The sequence below is a fragment of the Acanthaster planci genome, linkage group LG03, assembly GCF_054643075.1.
Source record: "Acanthaster planci isolate LZ-2023a linkage group LG03, COTS_SCS, whole genome shotgun sequence".
Taxonomy (NCBI): domain Eukaryota; kingdom Metazoa; phylum Echinodermata; class Asteroidea; order Valvatida; family Acanthasteridae; genus Acanthaster; species Acanthaster planci.
In genome coordinates this window covers 26,022,372-26,044,951 of record NC_141779.1, presented here as the reverse complement: position 1 = coordinate 26,044,951, position 22,580 = coordinate 26,022,372, and the positions used below count along the sequence as shown (strand labels likewise).

General features: G+C 40.2%; 2 protein-coding genes across 2 annotated transcripts; one reads left to right on the top strand and one right to left on the bottom strand.

The window, feature by feature from the left end:
* The first annotated feature begins 151 nt into the window (after positions 1–151).
* On the top strand, positions 152–2,079 carry LOC110990471 (uncharacterized). The gene is made up of 2 exons (XM_022255486.2): positions 152–836; positions 1,194–2,079. The coding sequence occupies exons 1-2, from the start codon at positions 564–566 to the stop codon at positions 1,389–1,391; spliced, it is 471 nt and encodes a 156-aa protein (XP_022111178.1). The 5' UTR covers positions 152–563; the 3' UTR covers positions 1,392–2,079.
* A 3,376-nt stretch (positions 2,080–5,455) lies between these two features.
* Positions 5,456–22,483, bottom strand: LOC110990472 (GSK3B-interacting protein-like). Its single transcript, XM_022255487.2, has 2 exons — positions 22,237–22,483; positions 5,456–9,057 (listed from the first exon to the last, which is right to left on the bottom strand). The coding sequence occupies exons 1-2, from the start codon at positions 22,456–22,458 to the stop codon at positions 8,851–8,853; spliced, it is 429 nt and encodes a 142-aa protein (XP_022111179.1). The 5' UTR covers positions 22,459–22,483; the 3' UTR covers positions 5,456–8,850.
* Positions 22,484–22,580: the final 97 nt, after the last annotated feature.

Sequence of the window (22,580 nt, the reverse complement as noted above, 5' to 3'; positions counted from 1 at the left end):
AAATGAAATCATGATTAGTGTGGCGATAGCCACTTTTTGACACGTTGCTGGGGTTACAACGCTGTAACATGTATGCGTAATGAGGTGGCGCAAAGGCCACACAACAATGACTTTTTCGTTTGTGTTTGTTACTTGTCAATGCGTTTCGCGTGTTGCTTTTTCACAATACAACTTGATGTACACTGTGCAGGTTGGCCTCCTGCTATCTATGGGAATCAATATTTGTACAATAAGTTGTCTTGTCATTGCATCATAGTTAGCAACTAGTCCATTCCTGTCAACGAGACGGTGGAAGTAGATAAGCGTGCGGAGAGCGAAGCCGTAACCAACTTCGTTGCCGCACAGGACGGTTGCCCTGTGAAGTCGGCCAAAGGCTGGCTGCATTTTACCGCAAATAAGAACACAGCGGAAGCAGGTTTCAGCAAGTTTCTTTAGATAGCCCTGCAGGCTACAGTGGACTTAAGTCAGACGTGGCAAGGCTGATAAATCTGTGTAGTGTTCAACGAGGTGTAAGAGAACGCTCTGAAAGTTTTCTCAACAGAACCAATAATCAGAATATCATCATGCCCAATTCCGGTTACCAAGGCCTAATCAACCAACATTTTTACGGAGAAAACAAAACAGATATCTTCCCTCTCGGGGGAAAATACGGACAGCAGAACTTGCCGTGTCCGGCTTTCTGGCACGCGTACATCAGAGGGAATCAACCTGCAGTTCACCGTGGTACCGATACACGCAACAAGTATTCTCGTCATCTCAACTTGAGTGACCCACTAGCAGGTGTTGGGCTTCCATCTTCACCAGCAAGCAGCATGAAGAGCGCACCGAGTTCAGAGGTAAGCTTTGCATGTTTACGACCTTGAAGTACCGGTATTCTTTCTATTCGTCTCAAATTTCGAAAGTAATAATTAAAACAAAAATTTGATTCAGTTGGTCTTGAGACCCACATCGTTTTGAGCAGCCTCGAATAACGTTATAAAGGTTTACACCCGTGGTGGATGGAGCAAACCTATTCAGGATTTTAAATTCCAAACCAAGCAGAAACGCCAGTGTCTTTTGTAATTTCACGTGCCTGTTTTGGTTTTTTTTTTTTAATTTCAACTATAACCTTGCAAATGAATTTCCTCAGAAAACGTGATTCCTTTCCATTGCAGATCCAGTTCTAACACTTTAATCCAATTTCTAAATCACAGATACCATATGAAGCTCCAATAGCGCCGTCCAATTGTCTCTTCGTTCAAGGAGGAATCAAATCCAATTCGGTGGCCCCCTTTGCAACCCTAGCCAAGCCTACATGTGGCTGGTTTTTCTCTCGAAGTACTGACCACAAGAAACGACGAACGGGTATACCACCAGCAGACCTTGTAAAGTGGAGATACTACGTCAAGTAAACAAAGAATATGTCCAAAAATGTCACTTGTTTAGTTCGTTTTATCTACACTGTTCAACCGTTCTTTGACATTGTGAATAAGAAGTAAAGAGCAACATTTTACAGCATTTTACGTTATATAGATGTTTCCGTGCTTCTGTGATTCTGGGCATGAATAACCATCACATAAGACATGATGTGAAGTTTCTGCGATTCCACATTTTGATGCACAAGACACATTTGCAGCAACAACACAAAACGATTGTTACTTTTCTTCATGGTGTAAACACAATCTATTGTAAATCTAGTCAATGATTTTCGGAAAACAAACAGCAATACATACACAATTTAAGTGTCTGACAGACAGAATATCCCCCACTGTGACTTTATCACAACTTCTTCCAGTGAAATAAAAGCCAATTGCTACTGATAAATCACCAAGTCTATCCGTGCTGAAGTTGAACTTTGATATCAAATTGTTTATACATCTTTGGTTGCTTTTCATATCTTGTGGTACTCAGTACTGAATAATTACTTACTGATAAATCAGTGTCTGAATAATGAAAACTTCAACTAAGAAATGTAACGTGTAACATCTCTTTATCAAGACGATTTCATCTGCACAATTATCAATTTTGATCAATTGACATTTTTACACAATTTGCTGAGTTCTAAATAAATAATCGGATACTGCATGTGGTGGCAAATGATTAATTTGGCTCAATGACTGTTTTCATTATACCGTGATGTCTCCTAATTTGGAAAAAGCTTGCATAACCGCAAGCGAATGCTAGAATGAATAAATGCAGAGCAGTGTTCCTCGCTACTTCCTCGCTTGATTCTGTACATGTAGGGCCTATCTACCATTATTGGCGATTTCATTGTTAAGCTCAATTTTTGTTTCCGTAGCAATCGGGGAATTTTATGATCAATCGCATTTTTTGTGTCATTCAGAAATTGCCCCAAGAAAAGGAATTTACGGTAACGACATTTCACTCTAATTCCGCCGTACATTCTAAGAAGTAAAGGTTCAAATTTGCACCCTATCATTGATACAATACCAGCACCAATTCAAGTGCAGCAAATTTGTCCCCTAGTACTTGGTGTATGCTCCAATGTAGGTGCGCATGCACGCAAGTAGGGATGAACACACCCAAACGGGGTGCAGGTTTGCACCATTTACTATGGGTACTGCTACTGTATCAATGGGGGTGCAATTGTGAACCTTTATTTCTTAGAGTGTACATACTTCTGACCTAAGCATTCTTATTGTCTACATTCGTAATAACACTAATCGAGATTGTAAAGCCACAAGTGTTCACTTTGGTTTGCAAGTTGACTTGGCCAAACGTCTTCTACCATACACAACAATTAAACTAAACTAGGTAAACTGAGCTCAAACGTGGCTCAACGAACAGTCGCCTTCAAACAGTTCAGACAGTATGTAAATGGTATGATTTCATGAATAGCAGAGATTCTGAGACAAGTGTATAACACCCCGAGTTTTGTAGATGGGAGATAAAGAAAGGACACCTTGTCAACCAAACTGTTTTCATCAGTTCACTCAGTGGTAAATGACAAGGTACACTGTCCGTGGCAGGTTCTACAAATTGCTTGCTTGTAGACCATTACTGCCAATATGCAGGGGAAACCATGTCATGCCGTCTCTGTTGTGCCATTCGGAAACAGTAATGACTAAAAGCGCCGTGGATGCTGTACGTCTTTACAACCGACCTACTACAAAAAAATCGGTCTGAAGACAAGTCTAGAGTCTCCGCTTTGCCTCAAGCAGTGGCGTAGTCACGGTGGGGGGAGGAGGCTGGGGGCATGCACGTCCCCCACAAATTTCCGGTGCCCCCCACTAAAAATGGATGAATGGATATTGAACAAGGCTACCAAAACTTGCCCCCCAAAAACGCACGACTGAAAGCTCGTGCCCCTGTAAGATGCAGGTGTCCTCTTTGTTTCCTCTTTGCACATGTTGCAATGTAAAATCCCAGCTACGCCACGAGCACTGCTCTCAGAAGCAAATCCTCGCGCACTGTTCGCCACTGTCATCTAGAGCGGCGTTAAGCCCAACAAATAGCCAGATGGCGTTCAATTTGCCAAGGCATGGAAACGACATCTGCTGGCCCGAAGAATTTTTTTAATCTAATTATTTTAGTTCGGTGTGGTGGTAGCCAGCAATTGGTGTCGAGGCAAGGCTTTAAAGGTACAGTCCAGCCTTTGCGATTGTCCACAGAGTAACTTTTTCAACTTTTTCGATGAAAACTGTATTTCGTTCCATTTGAAAACGAACAAAATTTCAATAATTTAAACAAAATTCACCAAAAATTTAGATGTAGCCGTTTTAAAGAAATCAATTAAAGAATGTCATTTACTGCAATGCGTCTATCAAGACGCATTCTTGGACAATTGCCATTAGAAGCGTGCGTACAGCATTGGCATGATGCGCACCCATATGTACGTTTTGGGTGCGTTGCGTTCACGATACGTTCATGTGTTTTACTTTCACAGACACAAAAATCGACTTTATTAACGTAACACACGAGTGCAATGTATCCAGCCGTCAACATTTTGACGGATACGCAATGCTTGGCGCAAGTGTTGACGTGGAAAGGTACCTTGATTCATCAGTTCAGTACGCGACATTAGGTGTCCGCTCCGAGCGGGATCTAAAGAGGGCGTGTTTTAAATGAAATTGACTATACACACAATGCAAAAAGCCAGTTCATGGCAATCTGCCAAATTATCTAACTAATTTGCAATCCCAATCAAATCGATATTTTTATGCTAGCTAATCAAGAGCGTACGGTAGCCACGCTCTTCTCGGGGGCAAGAGTTCACACGGACAAAGTGTCCACCCTCCCCCCGCAACACCACTGTAGCCAATGAGAAGCCAGAAAAGTAGGCGCGTACAGTCAGGGATTTGTTTGCCTGTTGCAACGGTTGAACTTGATCCCGTTAATATCCGCAATGAAAACACTAGTATAAGATGATCATTGATGTGGGAATATCTTTAACACGTCTTCAATCCTAATGTAATCTATTTTTACCGTCATGATCTACATTTACCATCTATTTCCCGCCCAAAGCTTGCATCTGTGCCAGCGTCTGAATTTGGCTTGTAGTTGTACATTCTTCGGCCCTCAATAGCGTTCTGCTACTTTAACCCCCCAACAAGACTATACTTGAGGAGGTCCGTTTTATTGGTGCACGCTTTTCAAGGGAATATCACAAGAAAATAAGCTGTTTAAAACGCCAAATTGCAGGGGGCTAATTTCAACGAAGATTTTTAACAGATTACAAATGGGGGCAGGGGAGCGTGGGCATCCACTGGAGGGCGGAGACATGCTCTCGTACTTACGCCATTGCATATGGAGCTTCTCATTCTACACACTACAGACGAATGTCCCATTATATGACAAGACTGACATACTGTGACAAGATCGTTTCAATGTCTGATAAAATTACGGGTGAAAAAATGTTTAACTCGGGCACTTAAATCTGCTAGAGAAAGTTAGTGGATATTTTGGGGGGATTCCCTCTGCCAAGATCAATTTTGCACGCCCTGGCCTATCAACATGCATGCATGCATGTCTTTCTGAAGAATTATCACCAACAACGGCCCATGCTTCAACATAACCCTGCACGATACCTTTACAAACCAGGTACATGTACAATGTCTGTCAGCTACAGCATGGGGAACTGGTATGAAAAAAAAAATCTAACATGGCATTAAGTTAACAAAAGTATTTCAAAATGAGTTATAATCGACAGTTAAGTTGTATTTTCATGTTGTGCATAAGTGAGCTTCTTTACTTAAATTACAGCCAGGAAACATGCTGTTAGGTCCATATTTCATGAAGCAACTGTTCATAAGTATCTGTCTCTCAATAAGTGTGGACATTAATGTGCATGTCTATGTGACATTAATGTGCATGCCCATGTGACATTAATGTGCATGTACATATCAAAGCTAATCATCAGATAAAGTACCGCTTTGAGATGGCTAAATGAAATACAATTATTATATACAATAACTGTGACCAAATGACATGAAAAACTAACATAGACTAGGTGGAATTTCAATCACAACCAAATACTGAATGAGATTTTATTTTCTCCAACACTAACACTGATTTGTGCAGATATATTTGTGAGGGGCCACGATCTGACAACCCCTTTGCAATAATATCCTCTTTTTACATCAAGAAAATGAAATAAAATGGAAATAATAGGTAATTTGTTACATTGTCTCATTTCAGCTCAGTGACAAATTTCCATTCAGGACAATTTACAAAGTAAAACAGCATTTAACAACATACAAACTAGACTTTTACTGTACAATAACACACTTTGTAAGTTATGATTGACAGAAAGAAACATAAGTCATTTAAGCCAAATGTACAATGGAAGGCAAGGATATTTCAGGGTGGGCATTCTATATTTTGTACATGAAAATCAAAGCACTCCACAAAAACAACTCCCACATTGAAAAAAGGCAGACTGTGAAACACTTGCAAATATTCACCAAAATGCATTCAATACACTACAAATTATGTGTTTGCCTTCACATTACTTATCTACAGTAAACAATAATTTTGGTCCCATGAATAAATATAAACCTCTAAACCACAGACAAGCTGTTAATTTTAGCTGTGAGCAGTGTGATACATTTCCTCTAGTACATGCAAGTGTATATCCAATTGTTTCTTTTAAACCATAGAAAATGACTCCATTTGGATTGGCATTGAAACTGACAAGAGAAAAATAAAATAAACATGTAGAGTGTAGCAACAAAAACTTAGTGAGCATCTAAATAAAAAACTTAGTGTGCTTGTTAATATATTACTTAGTGTGCTGTAAATAATTACACATGTACCCAATTCAATCCACTGTTATAATGCAAATGTGAGGCGGTAACTATTTGTTTGGATACCCCCGACACACTTTCATTGGTAATAAAGGGTGAGAATATGCAATATCATTTTGGAATTATTATCTTTGTAGACTGTGATTGCCATTTATGTTACTTTAATGCAATCTTTATGTTTTCTTATTGAGTATGATTGTAATATTCATGAATGCAATAACTTATTGTTTGCAACAAGCCAATGGAAAGTAAATTTCTATGTGAATTTTTGCATGGACAATAATAAATTTGAATTTTGAATGTATGACACTTGGTGTGCTTGTAAATATGACACTTGGTGTGCTTGTAAATATGACACTTGGTGTGCTTGTAAATATGACACTTGGTGTGCTTGTAAATATGACACTTGGTGTGCATGTACAAAGCCAATTCTTGTGCATCTGTTCCGTATACACATACATGTACTCCGACTTAATTCAATCCTGTCTGATAGGTACAGATGTACATTTAATATTTATATTATGCAGGATTAAGTGGGTAATCATTATTCACAAAAATACCTTCCAGTGAAAAAAATTTATGAACACATATAAAAAATAAGAATTCAGCCAGGTATGCAAAATCCACGCAAATTCCAGGTAAGCTGCCTAAATCTGCTGTTTCTTCAGTATTCATGGACTCAACAGACCCAGACCTTAGTGGTTTAAGAACCTGCCCTGGAAGGCTTCTGTTGATCACTGTAGTCTCAGATCTAATCAACCTCACACTGATTGATCCCTCTGAGTGCAGAAAACACTGCCATCAACATATACAACAAGAGAGTGTTATGAAAGAAAACAGCCTATTTTTCCCAGCCAGGTTTGCCGTGTTTGTATGATTTGAAACCCAACATGCAAAGCTACATGTACCTTTCAAGTACATTAAAGGTACATGTACATTACATGCACAACGTAAAGTGTAGAAGATGTTATCCAATAACTATCGGTATTTTAGAGCCCATGAGTGCATGTATTTGATGTATTTAATAAGCTCCATGAATCTCAGCACACTGTGATTACATTGTAGCTGTACAGAGAATTGTGTTCAAAACAACCCTTTTAAAATGAACTGTACCACTATACACACAGCTGCTGTAAGTGTTCTTTACTCTTTCTGGCAAACTGCCAACTCCAAAGTATATGTACATGCACGGCCAATATTAAAATTGTTTTTTGCAATATGGCCGAAATCTGTCAACCAAATGTGTACTTGGAAAGAGTTGAATGATTTCACGTATTGTGCTTGGCCAATGCGTTGCAAACTCTTGGTGGCGCACTTTTTTGAATCACCCATATTATTTACCAGGACAAGATTGTGTTCATATTAACCTACGTATCTTTACTCAAATTTACCAGGGTACTTACTAGTACCGTACATGTATTGCACATGATTCAATATTTTACCTCTTTCTGTGAGAAATAGAAGTATTTGCAAAATTATTGTCAAGACTTTTTAGAATATTTGTCACACCTATAGTACTGCTAGCAATCATAGATATCCATAATGAAAATTTGAGAGCATTGTACATGTACCTGTACATGTACATTGCAATGCAGTGTCAGGAAACAAAATGACAGAGAAAAGCATATTAAAGTAACAATACATAAAATCTAAACTGTACTTGAAGTACTAAAATAACAGAGACTAACATCTTACAAAGCAGAGCAGTAATCTATATATAATCTAAAGTGCCCTTGATGCTTGTATATGTAACCTACCGGTAGAATGTTCTGGTTCATCTCAAACAAATGAAGCATTCATTTGTTCCAGTTACTTTATTATGAACTTGTACGTGTACCAGTTAAAGTATAATTTAGAATAAAATAGATATACTTTAGTTCTACACAATTGGTCTGCATTCAGATGCAAAGGATACTGTTGGATATTTTCTCTAACTTGTAGAAGCCACATGTACATGTAGGTATGTTAGCTATCCAAATACATGTATGTATATCAAGTCATTTTTAAAAAAGGGGGTATGACCCCCATTTTCCAAAACAGGGGGAGCATGAACTAAAGTAGTGATGGTAAAATGCCTGTAAAGCGTGGGGTCTGGAGTCAAACAGTACGTCAGTACTCCACTATTTTCCTGTCTTCCATCTTTTTCTTCTTTTTTATTTAATTTGGTGAATGAGGGGAGAGGGGCGTGCACCCCCTTTGCCCCTCCTTCCCAGAGCCACCCCTGGTGTGTGTTCAAGGCCAAGAATATTATATTGCAAGTTTAACATACATGTAGGTTTTAACACAAAATGGAAGTCTGCAAATTCTGACATTATTCCATTAAAAATGGTGGAAAACATTATGCGCTAATATCCTAGAAAAAAGCTTTTCGTCACAATCACATCTTTACACCAAGATGTACTGGATGGTGCAGGAACATTCAAGACTGAATGGTGCAGATGGCTGTTGAGTGCATGTACATGTACATTACATATATGCTTGCATGCATGTGTTTATCGTCTTCTGTAGAGGTAAAGATGATCTAAGAAATGAAATTTCTCTTGTCATGGCAAAACACTCTCCATCTTTCCATGGGGGGTGTTACCCTGCAACGTCTAAGTAAACATCAGTGAGTTCTGTTTACATCTTTGATAGTCTCCACCTTCTCCTCCTGATCTTCCAGTTCAGTTTGAAGAAGCTGGAGTTTGTCAACCAAGGTCTCCCCAAATGTGAGTCTATACTGAGGACTGTGCTTGTCCAGTAGAGCATAGATCGTCTCATAGAATGGAGACTCAATGTTGCCATCAATCTGATCAAACGATGTCCCAACAATCTACATGTAAATCACGGGGGAAAAATGAGTATAGTAATGTTCAATCCAAAAGTAAGGCAACATCATCCAAACATATTCCTCAAATAAATTAATTCATTTCTTCACTAGATCAGGCTTACCAGGTACACGTACACCTGCTATTTAGTACTGTTTTACTGTCCATTTTCTTTTCCCAAATTTGGGGATGAAAACTGAATTAGTAGTTATCAAACAAAGATGGTTAATAAAGCAAATCAAATCACATGATAATGGTTGTACATTGGCAATTGATTTCACACAATGCATGACGATTATGGTTGTTTTTATCAGTTTTGATCGCGCCGTGTACAATGTACAGTAGTTAACAAAAAGGAAAACAAGTAATTCTTTTGATAAAATGAAATCATGTTGGTATGAACTAAAAAAGAATGTTTTTTTTTAGAAAACATCCACACTTAATCACAAAATGTACATGTACATGTACATTTTTTAGATTCATTTTTCACATTAATATTGAAGTCTGTGTCCTAAAAATGAACTATTATCATTATAGCAGCAAAACAGACTGAAGATGTGATGTGCCAATATGAATTGTGAAAGACAAATTTGATAAGAACCGCATGTCTGTCATCAAAGCAGACATAGCATGAGAGTGCTGCACAAGATGAACATCACGTCAGTGACTTGGCATGCGAGTTAAGAGGCACATGTACATGTAATCTGTCACCAGACCTCATTTCAATTATCGAAATATTGCACTTGGTGTCTCAAGTGGTAAATACCTCTCTCATCAATTTTCCTAGGATGGTATGTACCGATAGACTTGTATACTGTAAGTCTGCTGGCCATGGCTATAAAATGAGTACATGTACCGTACATGTATGTACATGTATGTATACGCAAATACACACGTTGAGCGGCAGGACATCAACGGCTTCTGGTTGCTTTTCATGAAAGCACAAAGACTATTTTGTTTCTTTACCCCCTCCCTTTCCTTGAGAACACACCAGTACCCCCCCTCCTTGAGAACACACCAGTACCCCCTCCCCTCCTTGAGAACACACCAGTACCCCCTCCCCTCCTTGAGAACACACCAGTACCCCCCTCCTTGAGAAAACACCAGTACCCCCTCCCCTCCTTGAGAACACACCAGTACCCCCTCCCCTCCTTGAGAAAACACCAGTACCCCCCTCCCCTCCTTGAGAACACACCAGTATCCCCCCTCCTTGAGAAAACACCAGTACCCCCTCCCCTCCTTGAGAACACACCAGTACCCCCTCCCCTCCTTGAGAAAACACCAGTACCCCCTCCCCTCCTTGAGAAAACACCAGTACCCCCCTCCCCTCCTTGAGAAAACACCAGTACCCCCTCCCCTCCTTGAGAACACACCAGTACGTGTACATGTACTCGTACAAACTGAAAAGGAAAACAAGATGATTGTGATAAGTATAGTGTGCATACAACCTCCCAGTATAAAGATCTTTATGTACATTGTATTTTTGAAAAGAGATCAAATTTAGAATAAAATCTGTTCTTATAATTACCAGTACCGGTACATGTAGGTGTACATACAAACATACATGTACATGTACATGTATGTACATCTGTATCTTAAGAGTAAAGCCTCCACATTCCATCAAAACATTCAAGTACATGTACATGTAACATCACTCAGGTAAATACCCTAACCTACCATACATAATGTACATGAATGTACATGTACGTTGTATATTGTACATTACCATACCGGTACATGAAATAAAGCATTTCTTGCAAGACTAATCTTCCTGCAAATGTATGGTAAGTGCCAATATTCAGTTTCCTCTCAGGTTTTACAAGTTGTCACAAAGCTTTTTGAGTTATCTCATCACACAATGATAAGCCAATTTATAACATGCAACAGCTCCCATTAAATTCACACATGAACAGAAACAAAGTTCGTCTGCTTTCTTCTGTTATGCATGCTTTGAGCTACCTGTACAATATGGTGATTTACCATACATGTAGATGAATATCTAATAAGATGTTGAGTTAAACCTCCTCCTGCCACATGGAGTTATCCTTCAACTTTTAAATCTCCCTTTGGACAATGTATCAATTTAAACAGGAAGATGGTAAAGGAACACACAGATAAATCTGTATTTACCGCTGCCAAGATAACTTTGTTACCGGTACTTTCTAGTGAGTTCAAATTGAATTTACATGTACACAGACGTGTAGCACTTTATAAAAAGTTTGTGGTTGCAAAATGTTTACCGGTACATGTATGCAGAGAACATTTTTGGCATTGTATTTAAAATTTTCCAGCTTAAAGAGTAAAGTAAATGTATACATGTAGCTGCACAAGTGCTTAAAATATTATTTTCACAAAAGACACATGTACATGTATCTGTACTTCAATACATGTACATACCATTTCTTTATGCATCACCACAGGCCCAAGGATGAGACAGGAGAGAGGGAAACCTTTATATTATGTACATGTACACGTAAATATGTTAGCACATGTACTCCAGCAAGAACTGCCAGACATGTACATGTACATGTACACTGCTTGTATGTATGTTGACGTATATGTATGCATGTAACATTGTAAATTGTTTCATCCAAGTACATGTACATGTTACAAATCAATGCAATACTGTTTATAAAAGAAAATTCAACAAATGCACTAATACCCGGTACTATACATGGATATCAGGACATCTCATACCCGAAACAACGTCGTACCTGGGACATGTCGCACCTGGGACACTTCGTACCTGGAAAAATGTGACCTGCTGAGGCTAAATGAGGAATGATCCCCAAAACCTTGCTTTGTTGCCTACGAGTATAAATGTGGTATCACTGGAAAGCCTATGCATTTCTCTTATTTTCGTATGTAAGCCTATATCTCAAAAAGTCATAAATGGCATGAATGGGGATTATGGATTTACGAATAACGAATTTCACGAATAAACATGTTTATTCCAGGTTGTAGCATTGTTTGATTTATTTTTGCACGGTGATTGTGGCGGAGCCTGGGAAGAGTAGAAATAATCGGAAGAAATTAAACAAGTGTTGACAGGAACCATATTTACCCAAACAATACTTGCTAATCAGAGGGTTTTGCCTGAAGGTTTTTTTTTTCTTTAAATGTGTGTCAATCACGATCATGCCCTGTAAAGCCCTTTTGAGTGCCTTCTAATCAGTGGTTCTAAAGATGCCGCACCACCTTTAATCATATCCACCCCACACACGCTCTGCAACTGCTGAAGCGTACACCTGTAAGCCGCTCATGGAAGGCGGCTCTTCATAGAAAAAAGGGGGAATCTGGAATATGATTGGTGGATTGGCATGTGCAACGAATCCCCCGGTTTTCTATAAATGAGCATGTGATCCAACAACTGCATATATCTAGACGAGGCCTGTCCAAGTCAGCTTTCAAGAACCCATTTTCAAGAACTCAAGAGTCAAGATGCCATCGAAGCACCCCTGCATCTCCTGTAAGAAGACAGCTCGTCGCAATCAGCAGGCATTCCAGTGCGACCAGTGTGATATGTGCAATCCATGACTTGCAGGGCATTGGCGACAACGAAGAAGTAGTTTTCCGAATTCTAGACGGGGCTTCGCAGTGAGGCAAAGTGCTACTTGTGGACAGCCAGGGTTACACGTACATGTACAACCGAAAGTGGAAGCCGGCCAGTTCCACCAACCAGCAGTTCGTCTGGTTGTGCAGCATCCAGGGTAGACGGCAGAGATGCCCCGTCTCGGTTAAAACCCCACGGCAGCTACCTTCTCCTGTCCCAACCCAGTAAACCTCAAGAGAACAGCTAACAGAACCAGACAGAGCCAGCACCCTCCTGAGCGAAACCGACCTCGACTTTGACGTAGCGACCGACTTTCTACCGGATGACTTCTTCCAGAAGGCTGTCGAGGTTGGCACTGCTAGACATCTGATTTTCTATATGCAGGAACAATTGCAGCTGTTGGACAAGGCGAAGACGTGGTATTTGGACGGCACGTTCAAACTGGTGAAGAAGCCATTCTGCCAGCTCTTCTCAGTGCATGCATTCATCAAAGGCAAAACTGGTGTGATGAAGCAGGTTCCACTGGCATTCGCCATGATGTCCAGACGCACAAAGAAGGACTACAAGAAGGTAAAAGCTGTCTATTCATTTACCTATTTACTCACTGGCTCCTACCTTAACCAAATGAACTATTCGAAAATCTTTTGATTTCTTGAGTGTTGTGTAATCCAAAAAAAATGGACATGTGGCTCTCTTCAAGTCCTTAATTATTTTCTAAAGCAAAAACTGGAAAGTTGACTCTCTTCAATTTCTTAATTGCTTTCTAATGCAATTAAGTAGAAAATTACAATATATTTTTATTTAATAATGTGTCGCTTTTCTTTATTCAGGTTCTGAAGGCGCTGAAGAAGCGATTGGCTGCAAACGTCCTTGAGATGGTGGTGGACTTCGAGGCATATCTGTGGTCAGCTATTGGGTCCCTCTTTGATGTACAGGTCAAGGGGTACCTCTACCATTGGACTCAGGCCGTTTGGAGAAAGTGCCAAGAGCTGGGTCTTCAAGTGCCATACAGTACTGATGACGCTGTGCACAGCTACATACACTGTATACATGCGAGGGCTTCTGGCATTACCGTTTCTGCCTGGCAAACACATCCCATTTACCTTCAACATAATGGCAGAGGCGGCCACCACACCTTCCCTCTTCGACCTCTGCAGCTACATCGGGTCAATATGGCTGGAGAGTACCATATGGGGTCCGGGAAACTGGTCAGTTTTCAAAAGGAGCGTCCAGACAAACAATGACGTCAAAGGCTGCACTGGATGATCAACAGTAGAGCGGGGCAACACAACATAGAGCTGTACGGCATCATCAAGCTGCCCTACCAAGAGGCATCACTGGTCAAGCTCCACATGAAGCTCGTCAAGGAAGCCAGGATTCAGCGACACCAGCGAAGACAAGTACGGATGGTCTAGGGGCGCCTCTTTCAACTGTGGGACCACTACCTGGTTGGGGATATCAAAACTTCGAGGTTTCTGGTGGCCTGCAAGTACCTGACCGGACCTGTGTCCTCAACAAACCAAACAACTCTTTTCAGAACCACCGATTCTTTTCAGAGCCACACATATTCCCAAAAAGAGATTGATTCAATGTCTGCAATTAATTGGCAGGTAACAGGTGGCTCTGTTTAGACCAACAGATATTTAAAAAGAGAGCAATATTACATGTATTAGGTCCTTGTGAAATGCTTTTCCTTGTTTTGTTTTCTTTCTCAATTGTTTTCCAATGTCTTCCGTAATAATTTCAAAAACTTAGTTTTCATACTTTAATTGAAGATCTGATTTAATTGATGTCTCCACAAGCTGAAAGTATGTAATTTTCTCTTGGGTTACGAGTTGTCCCGAGTACGAATTATCCCAGGTACAAATTGTCCTGGGTACGAGATGTCATGGGTACGAATTGTCCCAGGTACGAGATGTCCAACATTCCTTACATGTACATGTAGCATACATTTGTACATGTTCACATGTAGATGTACCGGAACACTGTACTTGCACACTCACAGTGCCTACATACAGTGTACAGTGTAATATTGTACCATGATGTACACGTGTACCGCTATATTTATGGGTACATGTACTTAACAAACATACATGTACAGTCAATGTCAATAATCATAAAATCTGGACAGACTGCGACATTCTATCCATAAAATGCATTTAAAATGATAAAATATGGTGTCAATAAGAAAAGTATTGAGCCTGCAAAGGTAATTTTTCAATTTATGCTACATTTATCAGTACATGTATACATGTACAATGTAGGTTTGAAGAAAGAGGTTGAAAAATTGAGCAAATGTTGAACTTCAAGGTGCCACATGGCCTTAATGTACATGTACATGTATGTAACCACCGGTATGTGTCATGCTGCAGTCTGGTACTAGTACATGTATCTCTCTACAGCCTGATTTTCTTTTCATACATGTACATGTATATGTACATGTACACATACATGTATATAAAAGGCCTTCACAAGACATTCCATACACCTTGTACAGTTTCTAGGCTTGATCTCTGGGTCATCAAAGTCGGAGAATTGATCCATGGCAGCCTGACAAGGATGGGATAGAAAGCGAACAACTATAATTGTGACCTGCTCGGCGAAAAAGGGTATTAAGGGACACTGCTTTTTCACACACAGGGATTTTTTATGAGGACAGTGTGATTTTTTTACTTCTTGGTTTATTGGCTTCTGTTATCAGTACTTTCACAATTCATACAAGAAACCTAACTGTTGCTGTGGGTACCAAAGGACTTTCTTGGCTGATTTCTTTTTCCACTTCCTATGTTAAAAGGGTTTTATCTCTGAAAGCAAGTCTTTTAATATGTATAATAATTTCGATTGATGAGGGCGCCCTGTACTGGCTGGCTGCCTTTTTAAAACCTTTCCTGTGCTTTCTTTTTTTCAGTTAGTTTTTATCATCTTAATCGTTGTTATTTTCTGCCATCCTTGTGTCATCAAGTTTCTAGTGCACTGGTTCTCTACTCTGACACTGTGAACCTTTGTATGTGGACAATATTTCCTGTTTTTGTCGACGCTCTCAAGTTTTGTTTGCCCCATATGCTCAGCTACATGTATCTCTCCACATGTGAGTCAACTGCTTTTTAATTGTGAGTACCATGTATTCACATCAACGGTGTTGCGGACTATCAGAGCTAATACCAAGGACATCAAACTACCACCTGCAACATGGCAAGTACTCCAAATTCTGGGCATTTGCAAAAGGTTGAGGGGATGCCGGGCTGGTCGACACAAGCAACGCCTGATAAACACCAGAATTTCCCGGCGGCCATCTTGGAAGACACGCGATTACAGTCACAATGTCAGCTACATGTATGTCAACCACAAAAATGTACGTACTCTCAAACAGCATCAAGAGCAAACTGCTGTCAACAAAACTCTGCTGCCATTGATTTATTTGTGCAATCCACGATCACTGAACAACAACATGGATGAATTTGAGACTGTAATCAGGGGCAACAATGCTGATGTAGCGGTTGTGACTGAATCATGGTTTACCGCAAATCAATCACCTGAATGTTAGCAAATACCACAATATAACCTCTTCCTTAAGTGTAGAATCGGCAGAAGGGGTGGTGGTGTGGCTCTGTATGCTCGAGAACACTTGAATGCCAAACCCTTCCACGATGCTGAGGCCCCTGATGAACTTGAATTGGTATGGGTGCAGATTAGACCAGCAAGACTACCTCGTCAAATATCGCAGCTGTTTTTCTGTGCTCTATATCACCCGCCTGCAAGCCCCAACGCTGAACTCTTACTGGAACACCTCACACAAACCGTTGACCTGATCCAGACTCGTCATCCAGATGCTGGAGTTGTAATTCTAGGTGACACAAACAACTTGGATGTTGACCCCCTGTGTAACGGCGGAAACCTTACCCAGGTACATGTAGTAGATCAACCGACACGAGCACAAGCCATCCTGGACAAGATAATAACAAACGTTGGCAAGTTCTATGCAAAGCCTCTCATCTCTGCACCAATTGGCCTGAGTGACCATTCCACTGTGTTATGGCCCCCGAACAATCATGAAAAAGTACCGAACACAACACACACAAAGGTTGTTCGGCCACTCCGAGATTCGGATCTGCGGGACTTTGGATCCTGGATAAGCAACCACCCATGGACTGAAGTTCTGCAAGGTGCGAGCACGACAAACAAATGTGAGAACTTTTATCACACACTGCAGTCTGCCATTCATACCTTCTTCCCCTGCAAGACGGTAAAACTTCACACGGCTGACCTGCAATTAAGGCCCTGATCTTGAAACGTCAAAGGGCATTTCACATGGGCAAAGACACATTGTGGAAATACATGTATATACGCAACAAAATTAGGAGAGAAATCAAATCTGCCAAGAAAAACTATTATCATGGAAGTTTACAGCGATTGAAAAATGCAGATCCGGCATCTTGGCACAAGCACGTCAAAATAATGACTAGAAGTGCTAAAGCTCAACCCTGCATTGATATACCAACGCCACCTGATCATCAATACAGTGATCAACAGAAGGCAGAAATCATCAATAAACATTTTATTGCTGTTGCCAGTGATCTGCCTTGTTTAGTGACATCCAACTTGCCTGCATTCCTTCCAGTACCTCATCCTTGCCCAGTTGTACAACCATGGGATGTGTATGGAGAGTTGAATAAAACAAAAATCAACAAAAGTGGTGGACCAGATGGCATCCCTCCGCAAATTATCAAGACATTTGCACTTGAATTGAGCACACCTATTGCCGACATCCTGAATACATCATACAATGAAGGGATGATGCCACGTCGATGGAAGAAAGCAGTCGTGGTTCCGGTTCCGAAATCCAATCCACCCGTATTACACAAATTGCGACCAATCTCACTAACCGACAATTTTGCAAAGCTGGCACAATTGTTTGTGTCCAAGAGGGTATTGTCTGATATGGAGCCCTACATCAACACGCAACAGTTTGGAAACAGGAAAGCAATGTCAACAACACACTGTCTCGTAGACATGATGAATCTGCTGTATACACTGGTATAAGCATTCAGAGGTGAGCAATTCGATTTCAAGAATTGTCCTTACTGACTATAGTAAGGCATTTGATAGAGTCGATCACAATGTGGCAATTGAGAAATTGCTAAATCTGGGCGTACGTGCATCCATCATCCCATGGATCTGCAGCTTCTTCCAGGATCGCCAGCAGTGTGTCCGGTACCACAGCACAACTTCTACCTGGCTTTCAGTAAACGCCGGTGTCCCACAGGGCACCCGACTGGCCCAGTTATCTTCATGGCGTTGGTCAACGATGTTGCTAATGGCCTTTCATCTAACCATTGGCAGTACGTTGATGACCTTGTGCTAGTAGAATGCCTAAGCAAAAATCACCAAGGCCACATGCAAGAGGACCTTGATCATATCCATCATTGGTCATCTGCCAATCACATGAAACTTAATCCCAGCAAGTGCAGCGTCATGACTGTCAGCTTTACGAGACAACCACGTAGACTGGAGCAACTCCATATCGCGGACACAGTTCTACAAGAAAACGCATCCCATCGCATCCTGGGTGTTATAGTGCAGGCAGACCTTAAATGGGATGCCCACATCCAGAATATTATATCTCGTGCCAACAAAAGACTGTATATGTTAAAGACACTGAAGCGTTTTTGCCTACCTGTAAATGATTTGGTCTCCATTTATCTTGGCTATATTAGGCCATTGTTAGAATATGCCACTCCAGTATGGAATTTTAGCCTCACGTTGAAACATGTTACAGCTCTGGAAAATTTCCAGAAGAGGGTTTGCAAAATTATCCTTGGCAATGAATACAATGGTTATGATGATGCACTTGTTTCTTGTGGCATGCTCACTCTCAGTCCAAGGCGAAACCAAGTTTGGTCAGTCTCTGCTCACCTCAAAGCATTTTAGTACTTGGATTCCTCTGACTCGTCATCAGTCACATGGTCGTCAGTTAAGAAATTCTACAACTATAACAGTGTCTTTCTGTCGTACAAGGAGGTATCAGAACAGCCCTCTTGTAGGATTGATAAAGCTGCTTAACAGTGTGTCTGACTAAACCTATTAGCTCCATGTTGAGTTTATTTGCCCTGCCAATAATAGAATCAGACCTTATCGTTTACTTGCTCTGGTTCATTTTTTAATGCTTTCAATACAAATGATAATGTGGTTCCTGCGTCGTCATTGTCCTCCCTAGCTAATGTTCCCTTTGTAATATTTTGTGTTTTGATCCCCCTCCTCTTCCTTTTGATCGCTCTTCCTCCTGACCCCCTACCCCTTACCCCCTCCCCCTTTTTGACCCTCCTTAGCCCTATATGTGTTGTTTCCTCTTCCCTTTCTGTATTTTCGCCCTTTTGTCCAAGTACATTGTTAATGTTTGTAAATAAATTTTGATTTCCGTTGATTCAATTTTTTGTCATTTTAATTTTAACCCTTTTAGAAAGTATTATTGATCATAATGTCCCTGTTTACTCCAAGGCTTTGTAGAAATTTAAGGCTTTTAGCTTTTTAATACCCTTTTCTTTTGTAATTGTACATATTATTGTATATTTACATGTATTTGTTTTAATGTACATGTAAATTGTATTCACAATTCTGCCCCTGGCGGCGAGGAATACAGTTAAAATAAATAAACCATTCATAATACATGTAGTATGGTACAGGTAGTGTACATGTACACGTACATGTATAATTATGCAAAAATCAACACATGTATCTCCAAAATGCAAAATGCCACATGCAAGGTTCAAACTTACACTAAATTACCGGTAGCTAAAACTAAAAAAGCTTTTGATGTACTGGTAACCAATTCAAATGTACATGTACATGTAACTCATTTTGAAATAAAAATATCCCATAATACCCATGTTTGTGGAGCCAATCACAATTTGGCAGATTTGTATCACTGGGTGTATACATGTACATGTACCTGTACATGTACCCATGTAAAGATACACTCTATAACTTGTCTAACCACGGGTACATGTACATACATGTACATGTACATACTTGTACATGTATGTACCAGAACAGGTACATCTGTACAAATAATGTACTACAAGGGCAGTTTAACTCTAACCCTCTCGGATGTAGGGTATAATAACGGCACATCATATTGAAATTGGAGGATTGAGGACATTAGGGTTGAGGAAGGACGCAAAATGAAATACATCCTCAATGCTTTATTTCATGGGAAGAATTTATTAGAATTTGCTGGTTTTGTCTCACAAAGACCATTATGTTGTTCCAATCTCCAAAAATATTTCATACATCATCATGTACATGTAGCTCTACGAATTCTCTCAAATTATAAGATTACATGGATGCTATGGCACAAAATTCAGAGTGTAATTCACACGTTTTGGGTATTGCAATTGATGAATAATGCAAAAATCTATGTCGGGGACACCATGCATTCAAATATGCAGTGACGAAGTACATGTACATTGTATGTCCAAAAGTTTACATCAAAAGTTTACATCAACCTGCTGCACACACACTGTGTGGTGCACGCAATGTGTGCCATGTGTTTGGATGTGTTAGGGTGGTGAATAAAAGCTTCAATCTTTCTTCAAGAAATAGTTGCATGGTCTTAAAGCCATACATTGTAGTTCATCAGATGTAAAGAAATACATGTACTGGTATGCAGTTTTGTCAGCTTTATTGGGGAAGAAAGGGGCAGATCCAGGATTTTCTAAAAGGGGGGGGCATGAACTAAAACAGCCATGGTGTAATGCCCATGAGCATGTTGCACAAGGCCCTTGCAGTGTGGGCCAAGGGCCTGCTTAAGGGCCCTAGGATATTCTGGATTCTAGGCACTCTCTGGCACCATTTTAGGCAGTATGACCCCTTTGCGCCTTTGTCAAATTCTGTTTTTTATTTACTTACAGTATTTTAGTTTAATAGTTCTCAAATACAGAAATTCGAAAATTTATAGAGATTGGATTACAAATTATATAATAAAATATTAAAAGGATAGATACATGTATATACAGGGACTAAACAAGCTTAAAAGAAATTATGATGTGAACAATGTGTGGAATACATGTAGATGATTTTTGGTATCTGCTTAGTACGACAGAAGGGAACCAAAGCCCACTAGTATTTCTAAGAGTAAGACTGTTCTGTGAATTACGAGAAGGGGAAAGCATGGACATATGCTTGGATCCGACAAGGGACTTTGCAAATTTCTCAAGTAGCTGAAAACGCCATTGTTCCAAGGATGGTAATTGAAGATAATCGAGGGTAACTGAATATTCAAAATAATTAGGATAACCAAGAATTATATGGCAGGCAGGTTTCTTTCAATCATTCTTTCAATGCACTGAGATTGCTGTACTGTCGGAGAACTTGAACACACCGCAGAGGCATATTCAAGAAGAGGTCTAATGTAAATCATATAAATAGTGACAAGATTTGCAATGGGGGCATTGAACTTTTTAAGAATATATAAGATATATAATCTCTTGGCAACCATACAAGAAAATGTAATGTGTTCCACATGTATGTCCCATTTTAGATGTATATAGGTACATGTACATGTAGCAAGGAGGATGTGGAAAAACTTTGCAGAATCTTTGCACAAAAATACATGAGGCAACCTTACACATGTACATGATCAAAAAACCCATTGTGACACATTTCTACATGTACAGTCAGTGACAGAGGAGTCAGGTTGGCGTGGTGATTCTTTACTCGTCTTCCACCTCTGCGGGGCCAGTCTGGGTTCGAATCCAGGTCCGGTCCACATGTGGATTGGGTTTACCTGGTTTTACCCAGAATATACCTCTGGGGTTTTCCTCCCACCTCTAAAACTGTAACTGCTTCTCTTTGTTTCCTCTCCAATGTAGGCTTCTTCAGGCTTGCAAGCTACACGTGTATGTACATGACAGTGCCTAGGTCTACATGTAGCTGTAGGGCAATTTTGACATTAGAGGAATCCTTGGTGTCAAGATTAATAACAATGCAGTGGCTGTTGTTATGGCAGCCTTAACGCATCTCCCATTTTCTATCGTTACGGCACTGCAACTGCTCAAGCACGCCAACTTAAGCGCAGGTTTTGGACTTTATTTTCCTTTAAACAAAATCTTCCAAAGCCTCTGATGAGAGAAAAAAAGATTCCTGCTTACGCCTTTACAATTAGAAACCAACATAAAAAACATTACGGGGCCTATGGTATAAAATATGAAATTTAGGCCAAAAAAAATAAAATAGTCCAAGCGCAGATTCAACCTTCCACCTTGACCACTCGGCCACAAGCATTCAGCAATCCAGGTCATTTTAAAATATATAAACCATCGTGGTGATCAGCTACGTCGTCGCAGTTGTGCAGTTCAGTGCCATAACGACAGAAAATGAGAAATGAGTTACGACTGTCGTAACGATAGCCACTTCATAATAATAATGTCTGAAAGTTGATGTGAGTTTCCTGATGGATGCCTTGCCAAGTTTGTGATTCAGATTCAGTAGTACTACTTTACTGGCACATATTGTACTGGTAGGCCTTTTGCAACATGCAGGACATGTCATGCACGTGGTATCATCGCACACTGTTCAATGAAATTACCGTACATGTACGTGTACGTGTACTCATGGGTACTGTAGGGCTACCTACCCGGAATCCTTGAACTGTCAACTCCACACAGAACTCATCTCCTTCCTTCGTCTTTACGTTTAGGTAAGCTTGCTCATCCGTGTTAGAAAGCCTTTCCGATATCTCCACATATTTCACAGCAAATTTAACTTCGTTCACAGCAGATTTCGCCTCAATTTTCAGAAGTTTCACGTCGGAGTCAGGTGTTGACACGTTCGTAGTGTCGTCTGCCATCTTTTGCATTTCCCAAACTCAAGGAAACAGCGCCCTCAATAGTTGATTAAAAATTCCATCGCATGTTAGGATAAGGATTTTACTCATTTATTGATTTTGCTTCATGCGTTTTATTGATGAAATGAAAACGC

What these genes read in the sequence shown, in the direction of transcription:
- LOC110990471 (XM_022255486.2), top strand. Translation starts at nt 564, where the DNA reads ATGCCCAATTCCGGTTACCAAGGCCTAATCAACCAACATTTTTACGGA. An exon ending in AGAGCGCACCGAGTTCAGAG is followed by an intron (nt 837 to 1,193) that starts GTAAGCTTTGCA and finishes TCTAAATCACAG; the next exon opens with ATACCATATGAAGCTCCAAT.
- LOC110990472 (XM_022255487.2), bottom strand. Translation starts at nt 22,458, where the DNA reads ATGCAAAAGATGGCAGACGACACTACGAACGTGTCAACACCTGACTCC. An exon ending in TGACAGTTCAAGGATTCCGG is followed by an intron (nt 9,058 to 22,236) that starts GTAGGTAGCCCT and finishes ATTTACATGTAG; the next exon opens with ATTGTTGGGACATCGTTTGA.